Here is a 20029-nt window from a genome sequence, read left to right as displayed (position 1 = left end):
AAGATGAAGGCTGTCTATCTGGTTTTAAAACTATCATCGGAGACATTAGCATCAATTTCAGTCACATAGAGGCATACTACTCTTCTGCTTCCTAACATGACTATGTTCATGAAATGTGTACACAAATATTTGTGATTTTTGGATTCATGTTTTCTTCTCTTTTTGGAATTTCTTGAAATTTTCTGGGCAAAGAACAAAGAAGATTGCTCAGTGCTCTTGCAGCATATCATTAAGCTTAACTTTGTATTGACCAGGTCATTTTACAACTCTGTAGAGGTAGAAGTGTAGTTATAGCTTCTTATCTGATATACATACCAATAGTTTCTATTTGGTGGAAGAGATAATGTAATGTAGTAGGTTAGAGTTTTAACCCTATTCAACATTAATCACTTTTGAATAAACCCAGAAGTTTTATGATAACACCTTCAAAAATAGTTTAAGTTCTTTCAACAGCTTTTGAAACAAGCTAGATATCCATTGGTGGAAGAAGAAAAAAGTCTCCCTCTATGAAAGTCAATGTGAAAACTATGGAGAGAACAAACAGACAATCTACAAATCAGGAAAAAAAATATTTGCAAACTGTATATTCTCCAAATTAAAAATCAAATGTAATACTAAATAAAAATGCACATCCCAATTAGAAAATAGGCCATCGCTGTGGACAGGCTTCTCATAGAAAAAAAAGAAATAAGCACCTGGAAAGATATTCAACATCATCAGCTATCAGGGAAATTAAATTAGAACCTCAAGAGATGTCACTCTCAAGATGGTGAAAATGAAAAATGACACCACCAAGTGCTGGGGAGGAACACAGAGTAACTCAGTAGTCACTGGAAGTTTCTTTTACAACTGAACATGAAAACACCAAGTGACCCAGAATTGCACTCTCTCGGTCATTTATCCCAGAGAAGTGAACTTGTGTCCAACCAAGTTGTATGTCAATGTTCATAACAGTTTCATGTACAAATGAAGCAGCTCAGGTGTATGGCTGATTGGGATACAACTCAGCACTAAAAAGAAAAAAACTATTGATACATGCAGCAACCTGGATGGATCTCCAGGGAATTATGCTGTGTGGAAAAGAGCCAATCCTGCAAGGTTGCCCACTGTCTACCTATTTAACATTTCAATGTTAACATTAGACATGCCAATATTTAACATATTTTTACATCTTGACATTTTTATCCCTTTTATTTAATATTCTATATTTTCAATTACTTAATGTATTTAACATAAAGTTTCAGAAATGGAGACCAGTTAGTGGTTTCCATAGTTTGGGACCAGAGTGGGAGGGTGGGACAAGGGGGGAGAGAGATGAGTATATAAAGAAAATAGGGGGATCCTTCTAATAGGAAAAGAACTATTATGTACCTTGACAGGGAGGAGGATATGCAAACCTACAGATACAATGGGATTGCAAAGAATGAGACATACTCACACAGAGAAATGAATACAAGTAAAACTGAAGAAATCTGAATATGATCTATGCTTCAATTGAAGCATAGTCTGATTATGACTTCATATGATAGTTTTGCAATATAGAACCACTGGGGGAAACAAAGTAATAGATTTGCAGATCTCTTTTATTTTTGTGCAATTACATGTAAATTTTTAGACATCTCAATTAAATTTTCAACTAAAATGATAACACATGTTCTCTGTAGGAAATATCTAAAAGATAAAAAAGAATATGAAGAAAACTAAAATGATTACCACTGCCATCACTTAGAAAAAAGCGCTACTGCTAGACTTTGAAGTATATTCTTCCAGCCGTATAAGACTTTATATTGAAAAATATTGATATTGGACTGTTTAAATTCTTTTTCCCTGATTGAAGAAAGAATCAGCTGTGCTCCCCTTCTGCAAGGGTCTCCTTTACTCTGGTCCCCAGATACACACATATAATGATTTGGATATGAGTTGTCCCTGAAAACCTCCTGAGTTAATTCAGGGATGTTATGATCAGATTATGAGAACCCTAACTCAATCAGTGGTTTCATCCATTTATATTAATAATTTGAGTGGATTACTGGGTGGTAACTGTAAGGAAGGAAGGGTGTGGCTGGATGAAGTGGGTCACAGGTCACTTCTTTGGGAATCATGTAATTTGTCCTTGGCTCATCCTACCCTCTCTATGCTTCCTGGCTGCCAATCTGTGAGCAGCTTTCCTCCAACACAACTTTCTGCCATGATGCTCTGTCTCACTTGGGCCCACAGTAATGATGTCAGTCAATCATGAATAGAACTTCTGAAAACATGAGTTTTCAGAATAAACTTTTCTTCCTCTAAAATGACTTTGAGAAAAAGCTGCCTATTCTATTTTGGTCCACTGATTAAAGAGCCTAAGGAAGAAAGAGGGTATGCTTAGTATTTTTCAAAGGCATTTTTCTAGTTATTATGCTTATACTATTATTGTATAGTTGTATAATCATCACATTATTATTATTATTATTATTATTATTATTATTATTATTATTTCACGCCATAGAAAAATACTACACAAATGAACTTTCAAATATACTTTAACTTATATGTACCTCTTCTACGCTGCTTTGGTTGGAAAAGTTGAACAAATCAATCACATTACTTTTCCTTTCAGCTGCATCTCACTCAATCTTTGTTGTCATTCATGACATACTGAAGGCAAGGAATGTTTACCTTACAAGCTCTCAAAAAAACCCTAACCAGCAGCAGACATGATGCCAGGTACACACTGGGATTCGAGGATGCATAAAACAAAACCGATGCTATCTGAAGCTTCTCTTCAGCTGTCTTGCTTCCCTTCTTTCAAGGATCAGCTTTGAAAGAAACTCATGCCTTTCCCATGAAGGGCTTCCACATCATCCTCTCAATGTATCATGCCACATGACAAATACATTTTGTTGCATTCTGAAATTCTCTATTACCACTAAGTGTGGTGTACTCAATAAATCATAAACTCATTTTCATCACTGGTTATGCAAGACCTCTCTCTTGCTCATTATATTCTATTTCCATAGGGAATCCACATTAGCCTTCCATCCTAAGCAACTTTCATCATACCTTTATAATTCTTCTTGTGGGTATCTGTTTCACACTTTCATGCAAAATGAGCAGAGGGTTCCGTGAACATATATTCCAGTGCACGTGAACAGTTCATGCTAGAGTTTATGTGTTTGCATTTATTCCACTGTTTCTACCTGCTGTTTCTCATAGTGTACTCTTCCACATCTCACCTTCCCTCTTTCACAAGGATAGCACTGAGTTGACCACCACTGTGCCCAACAACTACTCTAGAGTTATTCTATGTATATTATTTTGGTTCAAGCTCAAATTTGAACTGCTGGTAAAAAAAAAAAAAAAAAAAAAAAAAAAAGAACCAAGTATTTCTTCCATTACTCCTGTTGATTTCTACTATGGCCTATGCATGTTTTCTGCTGCAAGGATCTAAAGATTAAAAGTAAAATTGATTCTAATAGTAGTAAGGAGTGGCCAATGAAGTCTTCTTGAGCTTAATCTAATCTTGATCTCAGCCTTTACTACCTTTGTAACCTTGGAAAGTTACAACTAGTTCCTTTGTGCATCCTGTCTACAAAGGTAAATAATACCATCTACCTTAGTGGTTGTTATGAGGAATAAATGAATTAAATAATACTGAGCACCCCACTATAGCAAACGGCATATTACAGGTGTTTAATGAATCGTGGCTGCTCTGAGTCCTGTGTACTTCTTCAAATCAGTCATTTGTACCTGTCCACACTACTAAAAGAGGTAAAGCATTTTGGAGGTAGAATCATTCAAAATACTTCTTTATATCTGTCCATTACCCAGCACTTTGCTTCGTGTGAATTAGTCCTTACAATTATTGCTATGCTTTGGATGTTTTTGTTTCACCTAGCATTCGTGTTGAAAGTTAATCCCCAATGCCATAGTAGTAAGAGCATGGCTTTTAGATGACAGTCATGACAGTGAATAGGTGCCCACATAAAAAGCCTTGATGAAGGTACCTGCTTCTCTGGCCTTTCCCACACTTCTATGTCCCCTCTGCAGGACATAGCAACTAGGCACCATCTTGGATGGACATCAGCCCTCTCCAGACAACAATTCTGCTAGTAACTTGATCCCAGACTTCCCAGCCTCCAGAACTATGAGAAATAAGTTTTATTGTTTATAAATTATGTATGTTATTACAGAAGCACAAATGGACTAAGATATCTGTTAAATGGATTACTATAATTCTTTGGTTAGATTTCTGATAACCCAGATTTTAAGCATATATGCGTAAGTATTTTTAGATGTTCTTTTATTCAAGAATGTATTGTGTGTTAGTACTATTTTGCAAGATTCATGGAAGTCTTTTATTTTTTATTCATTGTATGATGAAAGAAAAGTTGCATCAAAAAGTGAAATCACCATTTAGCCTTCAATTTTTGTTCTTAGCATAAAATGCTGTTTATATGTTTTCCACTTTGCTTTCTTCTGTCCTTCAAACTACAAGCACTCTTTTCATTTATATTTTGTCTTCGAGAAATCCTGCAAAAAAATGACAATAATATGAATCAGTTGATTCAGCCCCTCTTCCGGGGTTTGTTTTGTGTGCGTTTGTGCGTGGAGGTGTGTATGTTTTCTATTGAGTGTGTATGTTTTCTACTCCTGGGTTGAAGTCTGGGACCTTTTGTGTACTAGGCAAATATTCTGCCATTGAGCTACCACCCAGCATTTGTCCCAGTTTTAACAATTAAGTTCTTCTCTTTGCAGGTATCCAAAAGATCTAAAATCAGCATAATACAGGGATGCAATCACATCAATGTTTATAGAAGCACAATTTACAATAGCCAAGCTGTGGAACCAAGCTAAGTGCCTGTCAACAGTTGAATGGATAGAGAAGAGAAATTCGGTGTTTTACACAACTGAGTATTATTCAGCCATAAATATGCATGAAATATGGCATTTGCTGGTAAATGGATGGAACTGGAGACTATGGTGAAATAAGTCAGACCAATCAAGTCAAAGGTCAAATGTTTCCTTGATATACAGAATCTAGTCCAAAATAAGGAGAAAAGATAGAAGAAAGATCAGTGGAGTAGAGGAAGATGGAGGAGCAACCAGATAAGGGAAGAACATGGAATGAATCTGACCTAACTTTCATATATGCACATATGAATATAGCACAGTGAATCTCACAATTATGTATATCCACAAGAAACTATTTAAAACTATAAGTAAATAGCAGAAAGATCAATACAGGGAAGGGAACAGGGGGATGGATGAGGGGAGCAAAAAGGAAGTACTAGGGACAGAATTAGAGCAAATTATTCTATACTTATATCCAAATGAATTCTAATGCTATATTTAACTAAAAAGAATTAATAAAAATTTTAAAAAGAATCTTTAGAAGCCTTGGGCAAGTGCTTTAATTTGAATTTAAAGTCATAGCCAAAATTTCATATCTACATATAAATCTCTCTAATATGCTTAGCATCATTAGTTCCTCTACCTAGCATAAATGCCATTGGCTAATATGTGCTCTTGCCATTTCTTAAAACCAAATTATCTTAATAATACTTTTCTAGATTGGCATATCATACCTACACTTACTTGCCCTAATAAATACAAAGAATAGGACAGAGTATTCAGAATAAAAATGTTTCAGAGATAACTCTAAAATTATTTATGAACTTTTAATATATTGTTTAAAGAATTAAAAAAGGCAACTTGATCATTCATAAGATGTGACTTACATACATCTATCTCTTCCACAAATTTGCACTAAGAACAAAAAAAATAATGATTATGATAACACAAATTCAGTGTAGTTTTGTTCTGTGGTTTGGGGTAAAGAATGAGGTCTTTTGTCCAGGAAATGATGTTGGGAAATGAGAGAATGTCCAGTTTTCCATTTTGAAAAAAATGATTAATGAATAAGACCCAGTGATAAGCAGTATAGTCAAGATGGATAAAGAAACAAAAATCTATCTTTTAGAAAAGACTAGATGTGATCAGATGCTAGATTTATAGAGTGATATTTATATTTTGAAGGTTGCTATTCTGTAAACAAAAATTCACTTCTATAATATATTCTTCCTATGCCCTATTATTGAAAACATTAATAATGTAAGGTGGCACAGGGATTATGAAAAACAGAGTAAGGATTCCTCAAAAAACAAAAATAGATTTCAAAAACTCCACTTCTCAGTATGTATTAGTCCACTTTCTCATGTTATAAGAAAATAACTGAAGCTAGTTACAATAGAAAGAAAAATGAGTTTTTCAGCTCACAGTTTTTATCTCACTGAAAGTCCATGACTGCATAGCCTTATATGTTCAGCCTATAGTGAGGGAACCAAACAGATACAGTCACCCCCCAGTTGTGGACTTTCATTTTTGGAGTATATGTTCATATACTTATACATATATACACATGTATGTGTACCTACATACATATACCATACGTATACACAATATGCATACATACATATACAATGGAATTTTGTTCAGCCATTAAAAAGTAAATCCTCTCATTTCTGACAACAAAGATGAAGTGGAGGACATTATGCTAAGTGAAATAATCAAGATACAAAAAAACCACCATATAATCTCATGTATATTTGGAATGAAAAAAGTCACAATTGAAGGCAGGGTGGTGAGGACAGGGGATTAAAACTGAGATCATCAGGGACTGCAAGATGAAGGTAACAGGAAGATAGTGATCAAAGTATGCAAACTCTCACTTAAAAGAGAATAATTTGTATAACTTAAAAATTTTAACCTGATATACAGCATAGCAACTACAGTTAACAATACTGTACTGTATATTTTATTTGTTTGTTTGTCTGTTTGTTTGTTTGTTTGTTTCGTGCTGGGGATTGAACCAAAAGACACTTTACCACCTGACCTACATCCCCAGACCTTTTTATTTTTATTTCAAGAGAGGATCTCTCTAAGTAGCCCAAGCTGGCATTGAACTTATGATCCTCCTGTATCAGCCTTCCAGTTTGCTGGGATAACAAGTGTGTGCCACTGCACTGTAATATATGTGAAATGTGATTAAAAAAAAAAAAAGTAGGTCTTAATTGTTCTCATTAAAAACTACTGGAGGAGATAGATGTGTCAGCGTAATTGCGGTAGTTATTTTACAATATGTACATATTTCAAATCATCACATTATACATTTTCAATAAGTAAAATTTTAACTTTTCAGTTATAATTTTAAAAATTCATTGATACTTAGAGAGGAATATCTTATGGAAAAAATCAAAATTGAAAAGAATAGAAAATCATAACAGCTAACATTTATAACAATCCAGACTATATTTGAGACTATATTGTTCTGTATAATAACTTGTTTAATTTCCATAACAATATTGTGACTAGGTACTAACCACTAATCTCCATTGCCCATATGGAGAGATTGAGCTATGGAGAAGTGACTTGCTGAGGTCAAGGGTCAAGGATGGGTAAAGCTGGGATTTGAATCCAGGTAGTCCAGCACTAGGCTCTGTGCTCTAGACAGGATGTTATGCTTCCTCTCTGGAAAGGTGGCCTTTCCCTCCCAACTCTTATCTATAGCTGGGCTCAATTGTTATTAGATCAACTGTGCTCCAAATTGAAATCTCAGGTATAATTTTGATCAAGCTCTACCAGGGAACCATCCTGTACTACTGAGTCCCAGCACTGCCAAAATAGTTTTAAGTTATTTGGCCCTGATCAAACTGCACCATGTTACAAAGCAGTAGACAGTGAAAAACTCCTTTAATGACTTTTTAAACTCTAGGATTTTTGTGCATTATGAAACTATTTTATAACAATCCCTAAGCATTTTGTCAAATTTTGGTGTTTTCCCCAGTAATTCATTTTTATGGCCTACAAAACGTTGGAACAAATTAAATGTGTAACAAGTGGATTAGGTGTTTCAGTGGATTGCTTGAAATAGTGACAGATTATATAGTGACATATAGAGTATGATCCTACTTGATAATTCTGCTTTTTTATGTCAATCTGTATTCATTGAGTTCTAAATCAAGGTAATACCAAAATATCAAAAAGAAATAACAAACAATAAAATACATCTAAAACATTTACCTTTCTTTGCACAATTATAATCTTTAATTTTGAGATTGACTCCTTACATTTGCTGTTCAAATGATACATTAAACTCTTCTGATGGTCACAATTGTATCAATCAGTTAATGAATCACTCCACAAATTGCTATAGCAAAGAGGTCTAAAGAGAGTAATCAGCTTTTTCCAACGATGTGGCCATGGGCACATGTTAGATGTGCAGAGTACTCCAGTAACTAGGTAAAAGGAGCATGTCCAACATAGTGTGCATGGACCTGCCTAGTGCAATCAGTGCTTTGACAGAAGAGAGCACAGGGCCTGGGGTGCACCTACTCCTGAAGAGAGGTGGGAGGGAAGGGCAAGGGATCACTTCAAGAAGGTGACCCCTGGGCTGGGGTTGTGGCTCAATGGTAGAGCACTCACCTAACACGTGCAAGGCCCTGGGTTCGATCCTCAGCATCTCATAAAAATAAATAAATAAAAGGTATTGTGTCCAACTACAACTAAAAAAAATATATATTTTTTAAAAAAGAAGAAGGTGACCCCTGACCTGAGAAACTGGTAGAATGGGTAGGACTTGCTGGGGAAAGCCAGTGGGGAAAAAGCACTTGAACACATATATTGATCAAACAGTAAGTGTAGAAGAAAAAATGGCAAACTTGGTTTGATTTTACCAAATGGTACAAAAGTCATTTATCTAAGACTAGCCAAAATTTACAGTAAACATTCAGATATGTTTGGGGATGGAATACTTTTTAAATTTTTTATTTGTTCTTTTTAGTTATATATGAAAGTAAAATGTATTTTGATGTATCATATATTTAAGGAGTATGTGGAGCTACTGGTCATGTATTCATACATAAACAAGGGAAAGTTATATCTGATTCATTCTAGTATCTCCCATTCCCATTTCCCTCCCTTCCATGCCCCACCCCGCTTTGTCCAATCTTGTGAACACGCCCACCCCTATTGTGAGTCAGCATCCGCCTATCAAAGAGAATATTTGGTCTTGGGGTTTGGGGGATTGGCTTACTTCACTTAATGCGATAGTCTCCAATTCAAGTACTTCTTTATACACTTCATATTAATATCATGAAATAGGTGGAAAGGTAGCAAGAAGGTTTTATTCACTGTAGGATTTCATACTTTCCTATAAATTAGGTACATATTATTAAGAAATATTTAAGTTGCTCTTACCACACCATTCTTAAAGAGATCAATCCTTTTCTCCCAGAACTTGTAGATTATCCACCAGGCCAACGTTGGCACATATTGCCACAAATATACCACCAACAAGTAAGGTTGTTCTCCAATCCAAACTTCTTTCAAATTGTTAGCCATGGCAACTAACATCAGCTGTACACAACGACTAGTAGCCATTTGGCGCACCTGAGTCTTATTATGGTCGACAGTCTAAGAAAAAATTTAAAATTAAGTGAATGCTGGATAGTTTCCCAAGCTATTTCATAAAATATTTAAGTTAGAAAAAACAAGAGAACAACAAGTTTGTGTTTATCCTTTAGTGAGGTCTCATTTCCCTTAGAAGTCCCCATAGACTCTAATAGTAGTTTTAAACTTTGGCAATATTTCATATTTAAGTTTTATTTGATGCTGGGCATCAAACTTGTGGTCTTTTGCATGCTAACTCATTCACTGAGCCACATCCTGTCCTATTTTTGTAATATTTCAAAAATATTAATAGGAATCATATGTTTTATCAGATAAGAGTATATGGGCTGGTTAAAAGATAAGTTTCTTCTCTTTTAATTTAAATTACTTAATCTTAGAGGGATGATATAATTATCACCTTAGTAATAAAAATAAACTTATTGTGATATATATATATAGAAAATGAAATCACATAAAAATTTAGACCATGAGGGGAAATGCTAGGGATTAATACTAGTCAAATTACATTATTATATTGCGTGCATGTATGAACATGTAACGACAAATCCCAAAATTATGTACAACTAATGTGGAAAAAAATTGATGCCATGCAGATGAAATTAAAGAAGATAAATGGTGTTTCTAAATAGGTTTTTAAAAATCCTATTACATAATAGCAAACAAACAATGGCAGCCTACTTATGAATATTATCTTAGCAATTTCATTAGCCTTATTGAAACTGATACCAATGCTATCTTTAACAATTCCAGCTAACAATTTTCATCATGCCAGTTAAGTTTGGGGCCATAAAAAAAGTTTCTGATGGGCTGGGGATACAGCTCAGTTGGTAGAATGCTTGTCTTGCATTTACCAACTATACTAACCAGAGTCTCAAGGCCCTGGGTTCTAAACCCAGGCATCACCAAAGAAAAATGTTTCTGACATAAAAATACTAAAGAATAATAATATAACACCAGCATATAACTAGTAAATCATTAAAATTATTAAACTACTAGAAATTTTTACCTTTGTGACTTCTTCAGTTAGCATATTCTTTGTAATATTTGAATGGACAGGTCCTGGACAAATGTTAGAAGCTATTATGCCTGGATGTTTGATAAGTTCAATTTGGAGGCTATGTATGAAACCCTAATAGACACAAAGGGAAAAAGAAAAAAAGAAAAAAAATGACAAAATAATCAAAAAGGCAAACAATATTAATTATAATCTTATATCTCATGATTTCTCAAAATATGCTTTGAAATGCCTGAGTAAAGGACAAGTAGTGTAATCATGCAAACTTGTTAGGCATTTTTCACTGTGAGTCAAGGTTGATCCAGGAAAGACATTCTCAATTTTTGCTAGGTATTAGCAGTTTGCTACCCTGGTAATAGTGGCTCTTGCCATCAATGGTTTTTATAGTTAGCAAGAAACTAACCCAGTAGGTTCTGATACACCCTCCTCATAGCAATCCTCATCTCCCTGCTCCAAAACAAGTGCATGTTCTCCAGAAATCACCAGAGTGAGCTTTCTCTTTATTCCCCAGAGTCATCTAAAGTACCAGTGTTTAGGGCAATAGGGAGTACGGAGGGATCAATGCTGCACAGAAATTCATCATGGAGAAAGAATCCAATCTTCCAATTGATATTACTACCTTAACAGGATGATTTAGTTTCAGCAAACATGTACCTAGCCATTTAAAATTGTAATATGGTCATCTACTGAATGACATTTGTAGAAACAAGTTACACCTTCTAGACTTAAACAAACTGGTCATTTCTAAACCAACAGGGAATCAACAGAAATCTGTTTCTCTTCATCTCTGTTGATAAATTAGGAGTTTTCAAAGACTACATTGTTATAAAGCCAGGTTAACTATTGTTAACCATGGTACACTCACATATGATCCAATATCATTATTCAGTTACCAGTTCTTAAATGCTAACCCCTAACAAACTATGAGATGCATAATTAATCCTGGGCCTCATGAGTATTCAGAGGGTTCCTGCCATCTGAAACTCACACAGGGCCTGTGAGAAATGAATGCTTTGTAAATAAATGAAGAGTTCTCAAACCTTTAAATTCTGCCTCTCAATAGTACAAGCAGAAAAGACATCAAGCGAGCCACTTATCAAACACTGAGACATGTCTCTTAAGATGGTACAAACCTCTTGTTGGAAATACCATCTACTATAGCATGTAAACTTTTCAGTGAAACATGTTCACTTCATGACCTGCTGGAAATCTTAGAAGAAATTGAGCTCTTCACAAAGAAAGTAGTGTTCAACTAATGGTAATACTAACCAGAGCCTCAATCTACCACATTATATCAGAAGATCAAATCTAGTAATTAACAGAGAGTCTTAGAGGCAGGCCAGACAGTTCATCTGTGATTTACTGGGAGCATCCTGCACATCTTATGAGACTACCGGCACTGGCCACATCTGCCCACCTGAGGTTTGCCCAAGTTTCTCTGTAAGAGATGATTTGACAGCCCATTGCTGAACAGGAGAAAATCATAAGTACTGCCTTCCATATCATCACCCACTGAAAATTTCTGATCTCTAATGAAAAGACAAATGTCCTAATGAACCAAAGTCTCATGTTCTCATGAGAGTGAGGTGACCATGCAGCTATTGCCTTTTATTATTCCAACAGTGAAATATTTGATTCAAACTGACCTTCAACAGTATTACTTTTATATTCTGGGTCTGCTTTAATCGTTCTCCTCCGATTTGCCTTCTATGTTCTTTATATCCACACTTACACCTCATTAGTTAGGAAACTCAAATCAAGCTCTTTTCCTGGCCTTTGCCTTTGCTAAGATTTCTTTTTTCAATAGAACCCATGTGGACAGAATCTGGAATTTTTCCCAGTAAGGATATGAGGCCCAGGACTAAGCAACCAGCTGGCAGTATCTTTTTTCACTTTCATGAAAGCAAGTAAAAAAGGAAAGGAAAAGAAGTCACAGTAATGGGAGAAAAAAGCACATCCTGAAATCTGTGTAGAAGAATGGAGCAGAGGACTCACAGTCTACTACGAGGATGAGGTAGAAATAGGGATAAGGTGAAGGGTGACATGCTGACTAGATTATATATGATTTTTTAAGAGCAAAATCATTTTTATATTCCCAGGATCTGCTTCAGTGTATGGCACAGTATCGGTGTTCAATATATATTTGTTGGACAGTTTGTATCACCTGTGATTCAAGTCTTTTATTTTTATTTTTTTTTTAATCATGTACTGGGGATATCTTTTACCAAAGTTCTCCTATTTCTGTTTCCCCACATTATTGCCTAGTTCCATGGATAGTCATATTCCTCATTTGGTTCAGTTTTTATCAGAGTTTTAGCAGGCTTACCTGAAGAGCATGCTTGCTGGCACAATATCCACTGGATACTGGTATAGGTACAGAGCCCACAAGGCTATTCACAATAACTATCTTTCCTTGTTTCCTCTCAATCATGTGAGGTAGGACACATTTTGTCAAGGACACTGTTCCTAAGTAGTTAAGCTCAATTAGCTCCTTGAAGAAATCCATCTTGGTATCCACAATCAAAGAAGAGTGTGCTTTTCCAGCATTGTTGACCAGAACATCAATCTAATAAAATAAAACCAGAAAAGAGATGCTTAATGTTATCCTATGGATGGATTGAAAGAATTCCTTGTCATGGTTGCTTATGTCATTAACATGAAAAACCAATGAAACAGTTTTATATTTATAGAATTTAGTAGTAAAAACATAACAAAATATATAATAAAATAATCACAAATCAACTATGGTACTCCCATTTTATGTGAATTTTTTAGAAAATAATAAATGTCAAAAAATTATAATAGCACCTTCTTTCTGTCTACAGGGAACAATTAGTAATTGATATGATGTAAAACTTATTAATTACCTAAAGACATAGACTCAATGATTAACTGGCCCAACTCATAGGCCTGATCTCACCTCATGTGCCTTAAGTTCTTACAATGAAAGCACCATAGATGGAAATATCCTTCCTTTCTGGTTATTTCAAATCCAGACAGAGCAATGTTGTTAATGCTTTGTGAATATAAATTGCTACTTACCCTACCAAACTTCTGGAGAACAGCTTTGGTTGCCACCTCATGGGAACTTCTGTTAGCCAGGTCAAAGGGCAAAACGAATATATCTTTTTCTTTTAAATTGCCATTGCCTAAATAGAGACATTGAAAAATTAGTGGGGACAGCATGGCATAGATCCACTATGTTCCTTGCTACTCTCAGTTTAGCACATACCCTGGTGGCGAGAACCATCTGTGTGCTGCGTGTGGACCACATTGAACATGGAAGCCTAATGAATAGGAGAATTTGGTGTCTGGGAATTTCCAGTAGACATTTCCTCTGGCTGACTGCCCAGACACATTGTGAGCCTTATTTAGCTCTGTCAAAGGTCCCATGCAGCACCAGAGATGGGGTGATGTGCTGGAGAAGCACAGCTCCTCTGACATGGGTGTGACCTGCCAAGATGCCAATCAGCCTGCTGACTTCAAGAAATCACAAAGCAAGATTCCTCCCCCAAACCTTATCCTTGCATTTAATGTGCCCCCTTAAATAAACCAAAGGGGCCATTTTCTAATTGTCTAGTACTAGCTCCTGTGTGGAGTGGACCTATCAGGTGCTCCATCCCTTTAGAACTAACTCTGACATTGTCTTTTGTTCTTCACTAATTATTCTAGACTTTACTTTCTCAGGTGGCTTATATTAAAGCATGACGCAAAGATCACCGACTCCAATTTTAAATCAAATTAAAGCAAGGTGTAATTCCAACTGGCTGGGACTGTCTCTCCCAAAATCCTTGGGTTAGAGGACAGTACCCCAGCTCTCTAGAAGCATGGTTTTATAGCACAAAAAGTTGCAAAAGGGGGGTGTCTTGAAAACTTATAGATAACAGGATTTTGACAAGCATAATAAAAAGGCAGATAGTAGGTTAATGATCTAAATGATTCAAAATTTCAAGTTAGGGAGTAAATTTAGATCCCAACATCAGAATTTTTGAGGCACCACTAAGGTTTCAGAGAGGGTTGTTATCTAGTCAGGGAAAGCCAGGCATGGATGAGTTCAAGGCATGAGCAGCCATTCCAAGCAAGTTTAGAAATCGCAGTAATTTATAACAAAGCCGAAATTAACTTTTCATGCCTTTGTGATGAAATGGCTCTCAATCTTAAGAGGGAATTAGGCTGGGTTTATCAGAGGATGTGGGGAAAAAGGCACATTCATACATTGCTGGTGGGACTGCAAATTCATATAGCCAATCTGGAAAGCAGTGTGGAAATTGCTTGGAAAACTGGGAATGGAACTACCATTTGACCCAGCTATCCCATTCCTCAGTCTATATCCAAAGGACTTAAATACATCATACTACAGGGACACAGCCACATCAATGCTTATTGCAGCACAATTCACAATAGCAAAACTTCAAAACCAACCTAGATGCCCTTTAGTAGATGAATGGATAAGAAACTTTGATATATATATATATATAAATAATATGCACACACACAATAGAATATTACATGCTCCCTTATGGAAATAATATCTAATATTTTAGCAGAATGCATAAGGATCCATCCTACCCACTTTCAGTGGTTACATACATGAATGTCATGGATAAGAAACAAACTGTTATTAAAAAAAAAAAAAAGAAACAAACAAACAAACAAACCAACAAACTGTTCTTTCTGGAAGACAAAATATAAGTCACATTGTCACTAAAAAGTCACCAGCACTGGACAGAATAGACAGTCACTTCCTGATGTCAAGAGTCAGTGCAAAAAAAGAGTCGAAAGCTGACAAAATGGGGCAGGAAAGGTGAAGGGAAGCCAACTAAGATGCGACAGGAGAAAAGGGCCAGGGGCCAGCACTTGGAGCGTTTGGAGCCAGGGTGCACTGGCAGGAGAAGTCCATCTCCCCTCTACAATTCCCAGGCTGCACTTGAGTTTGCAGTCTGCCTCATGTCTAGGAAGCACAGCTGCTGTTTTAGATTCACTTACCTAGGCATTTTCTTTTCACCCTCTCCAGCTCATGCACTCTTCTGGCTGACAACACAAGAGAAACTCCCAGTTTAGACAGCTGGTAAGCCAGCTCCTCGCCAATCCCACTGGATGCTCCAGTCACCCACACCACCATGTCCGTCAGCTCCTGTTCTATTGAGGAAAGAATAGGGTTGGAAGGCAGAAAATAAGTGATGGATTATACCCATATCAAAGACTGGAAAAAAATAAACTTTAAACCATACCACTAAAATATTAAGGCCTGATAAACATGGAGCTTAAATATTTAAATTTTCTAAGAAAATTCTTGATATCTAATATTTCAAAGACATGAAAACACATCACATTAATAACTTATCTACACAGTAGTTTATGCATTTCAGTATCTTGGTGAATTTTTCCAACTTTACTTTCAGGTAAACATTGTAATTCCATAATTTATTCCAAGGTTATATTATCCACATGTGTGATAAAGAATAGTAAAGCTAAATGAACAGAGAAAGTCATTGCCCAGACTCACTTTCAACATTCATGGTGGGCTCAGATGAGGTGATCCCTAAGGTTCCCAGTTTGTTTTCAGTTCAGTTCTTTCAATTTTTTGAAATTATGTTATTGATTAGGAATGCCAATATTCCAAGTACAGTTCTATAAGATGTAATCATCCTGCATGTTTAAAGTAATATTTTCTGCATTTGCCAATCATATTGGATTTCTGCCAGCTAATGTCCTTTTGTAATAGTGATAAAGGACAGTGAACATGAGCAGTGGAAACATAGAAAGTGAGGGGTTATTTCCATAGCCTGAGCCTATGCACTATCCCTCAATATGTATTTCAAAGGAGCAACTTACAGAAAGTCACCCTGGCACTGTTCTGACATAAGATAATAGCCCAAACAACATATTATTCTCAGGGGAGAGAAGTTACTACCCAAGGCTCCTCCTCTGATATATAAGGACAGATTGCCCTGGTCTAAAACTACCATAAAATCTCTAAAAACAATTTCCAGACAAAACCAATCCACACACACCAACATAAATAGTTGTCTTTGGGTCCTTGGTATATTATTTAGTCTTGTTGTAATTATAAGTTTTCATACTTGTTGCATTCACTTAGATACATGAATGAGATCTATGCAATAATACCTATGCAATAATACCTATGCAATAATACCTATGCAATAATACCTCTTAAAGCTGGGACACCAAGAAGGGAGTTGTCATTCCCCTCTCAGAGATGACCCACTACACAGGCCTCTCTCTCCCCGCCCTCTTTCTCTTATGCTTCTTACCTTCTTTCTCTTCTAATAAACTATCTTTTCCTATTCCAATAAACTTTGTTATATTTCTACTACATCTTGTCTTACTTGAAATCCTCCCTTGCAAAAACAGAATGAAATGTCTGAGCTGTCATCTGAGCAGAATCTAGTAGTTCACCCAAGATTGTTTTTTTTTCTTCACAGTTGCATTCTATTAAACACTGTGAAAATGGTACAGTACTAAGCTGATTGAATAGTTTATTTGTGCTACAGGGGATGAAAGCCACTGTCTATCTGAACCTGTAGAGTCACCGTGGTTTACTTCCTTTGTGCCTTATTTATTGAAGTATATATTATAGATTTAAAATAGCAAAAAGGTTGTTAGTTAATTTTACATTTCTGATTTTACATCAGGATACTTGAAATCAAGAACCTAGTATACTGTTTAATTAAGCACTTTTTAAATTTAGTCTTGTTAAGTACCAGTTCTGGTGACTGCCAGGGTTCAAATTCCAGCTCCACCACATAGCTCTGAGCATATCCCATGAGTTCAGTGCCTTAATTGTCCAGAACTAGAAAAGTGTTTAGTAATTAACTCTTTCACAGGATTATTGATATCGAGAAAGATGAGTTAAAATATGTAAATCACTCACAGAAACATCTTGCATGTAGCCAGTGCTAACTAAATAAATGTCAATTATAGTTATCACAAAAATTTTTAACAGGTGGACTTTAGAGCAGAAAATATAGACTACCCACCCAATAATTTCTTTAAATTTCTGCTGCCTAGGGCAAAAGAGTTATTAGTCTGAATTACTTAACATTTTTAATGACATCTATGTGCTTCACTTTACCTTATTAAAACCCTCACAAGAACCTTATGAAATAGCATTATTATCTCACTGTTTTGAAAAATGAAATTGAGGTTAACAGAGATTAATTTATCCCAACTAGATTATAAATTCCATCAAGGTTGGGACCCTATCTTGTTTCTTTATAGGCCCCGGTGCCTGACAATGAGACTGAAACATAGAAAGGATTCCAAAACTGAATAACTAATCAATACCAAAGAACCTTGGCAGAGCTGGGATATAAGCCTAGGTATTTCCAATTCTTCTTTCTAGTACACAAATTGAAACATGATCAAATTTCTTTGCTGTTCTAGGGTTTAAACCCAGGCCTCACCCATGCTAGGTAAGCCCTTCCACTGAACTACACTAGCCCTAAGTTATAGTCAATATTTTAAAACTAATATGTTTCTTTCTTTTCCCTTCTTTATTTTTCTTTTGGGTATCAGGAATTGAACTCAGGGGCATTTGACCACTGAACAATATCCTCAACCCTATTTTGTAATTTATTTGGACACAAGGTCTCACTGAACACCTCACTTTTGCTGGGGCTGGCTTTGAACTCACCATCCTCCTGCCTCAGCCTCCTGAGCCACTGGGATTACAGTTGTGCACCACCATACTTGGATAAAAACCATGTGTTTCTTAAACATTCCAAAAATCATGTCTTTAGGAAAAGAGTCTCCTTTAAACATCTAAACCTAGAGTGGAAATAACCCTAGCATTGTGTGTGGGCTACAGATCTCTCCTTTTAGGTGATGTACATTTGCGGAAAGGCTCAACTGAGCCAGAAGGACTTCACAGGAATGACTGGTGTGTATTCAGACAAACCTTTATTAGCTATTGACTATTCATTTTTCCAAGAATTTTCAATACTCAGACTCTAAGGGGAATATAGTTTCTTTGGAATTGTTTACTCACTGACTTAGAGCTAAAAAGATTTCTTCATCTTTACACAAGAAAGCAACTATTGCATGAAGCCAATAGTGAAAGTGTCCAGGCTCAGGTTCACCTCAGTACACTCAGGTCTGACATCACCCTCCCACCCTGAAGAAGACTTTTTTTGTTTAGCACCAACTTTCATTTACATTCTACAGAATCTGGCATATATGAAGACCCCCCAACCACCCCCATAAAGAGCTCCTGAAAGTAGATTCTTAGAAACTAACATTCAATGCTAAACCCAGTTTGAAAATTCTCTCCTCAAACCATTGACTAGTCTCCACTTCCTTCCCTCCCAGGCTGTGGAAGCTCATCATCTGGGACTTTCACACAAGTCTAATCATTCAAGGGCTCTTTCTTCCACTGACAGAGTACAGCGTTAACTTCTACCCACTGGCAGCAGTGGGCAGCAGGCCTGCCTTCTGGCACCAGAAAGAGTAAATCAAGCCTCTTCCACATGGCCATCCTCATGTGCTTGAAGACAGCTGTTCTATCCTCCCTGAGGACTCCCATCTCTGGCTTCTCTAAGGCTAAATAAACATATTCAACTTCTGCTGCTTTCCTCATGTGTCCTGAGCACCAGGTCCTGAGCTCTGCTCAAACCCCTGCACAAGCTCCCATTGCTTGCTCAAATGCTCCTGTTGAAGGGAGCTGGCCAGAGAAGGATGCAGGATTCCAGTGGGGTCGGGCAATGCAGAGCAGGATGAGCTGACTCCATTACTTCCCTTGTCCTGCAGAAGGTTCCGTCTATGACCAGATGATGGCAGGTCCCTGCTGCATCCCCAGTGCCCAGCACAGAGGCATCATTGGCAATTGTTTCTTTAGACACTAAATGTCTGCAGATGTAGCCCAGACCCGCCTCAGCTTTGCTGCAAGGCACTTCACAGCTGACTCACACTGAGGTTTTCTTTCAGCTAAAACCTGACTTCTGGGCTGGGGATGTGGCTCAAGCGGGAGCGCGCTTGCCCGCCATGCATGTGGCCCGGGTTCGATCCTCAGCACCACATACAAACAAAGATGTTGTTGTCTGCTGAAAAATAAATATTTTTTTAAAAATCCTTTAAAACCTTTTTTCAAGGAAGAGTAAAACAGTTGAATGTTTTTTAATATTTATTTACTTTTTTTTTAGTTTTCGGCAGACACAACATCTTTGTATGTGGTGCTGAGGATCGAACCCGGGCCGCACGCATGCCAGGCGAGCGCGCTACCACTTGAGCCACATCCCCAGACCACAATTGAATTTCTTAAACATTAGTATTAGAGACCTTAACTTTTAACTTTTTAATATGAGAAAGTAACTGTTAACTTCTGGGTATTCATTCAGATACTGTCAACATTTTAACTTTTCAGACATAGTTTGATGAATTAAATGACTTGTAAAATTATGTAATAAAAAAGAAACTAATTTTATTTCTTTCTCCAAGTCCAAATGAACACAAAACATTAAAGACCAAACACAAACATCCACAAGGCAGTTAATGACAATAAATGGGCAGGAATATTCCACCTGTTGAAATGAAGCCATAAATCAA

General features: G+C 36.4%; 1 protein-coding gene across 2 annotated transcripts in view; it reads right to left on the bottom strand.

Annotated features, from left to right (window-relative positions):
• Positions 1-4232: 4232 nt before the first annotated feature.
• The window catches only part of LOC143393851 (dehydrogenase/reductase SDR family member 7-like), a 29197-nt gene continuing 13400 nt past the window's right edge, over positions 4233-20029 (bottom strand). For both annotated transcript variants that reach the window (XM_077109023.1, XM_076848343.2), the window contains exons 2-7: positions 15452-15604; positions 13508-13614; positions 12792-13031; positions 10457-10579; positions 9238-9453; positions 4233-4512 (exon numbers count right to left, since the gene is read on the bottom strand). In XM_077109023.1, coding sequence (XP_076965138.1) covers positions 4486-4512; positions 9238-9453; positions 10457-10579; positions 12792-13031; positions 13508-13614; positions 15452-15587 — 849 coding nt within the window. In that variant the 5' untranslated portion in view covers positions 15588-15604 and the 3' untranslated portion in view covers positions 4233-4485. The remainder of the gene's footprint in view (positions 4513-9237; positions 9454-10456; positions 10580-12791; positions 13032-13507; positions 13615-15451; positions 15605-20029) is intronic.

The sequence above is a fragment of the Callospermophilus lateralis genome, chromosome 3 (genome assembly GCF_048772815.1).
Source record: "Callospermophilus lateralis isolate mCalLat2 chromosome 3, mCalLat2.hap1, whole genome shotgun sequence".
Lineage (NCBI taxonomy): Eukaryota > Metazoa > Chordata > Mammalia > Rodentia > Sciuridae > Callospermophilus > Callospermophilus lateralis.
The sequence above is the reverse complement of the archived record's forward strand: the minus strand, read 5'-3'. Positions and strand labels throughout refer to the sequence as shown.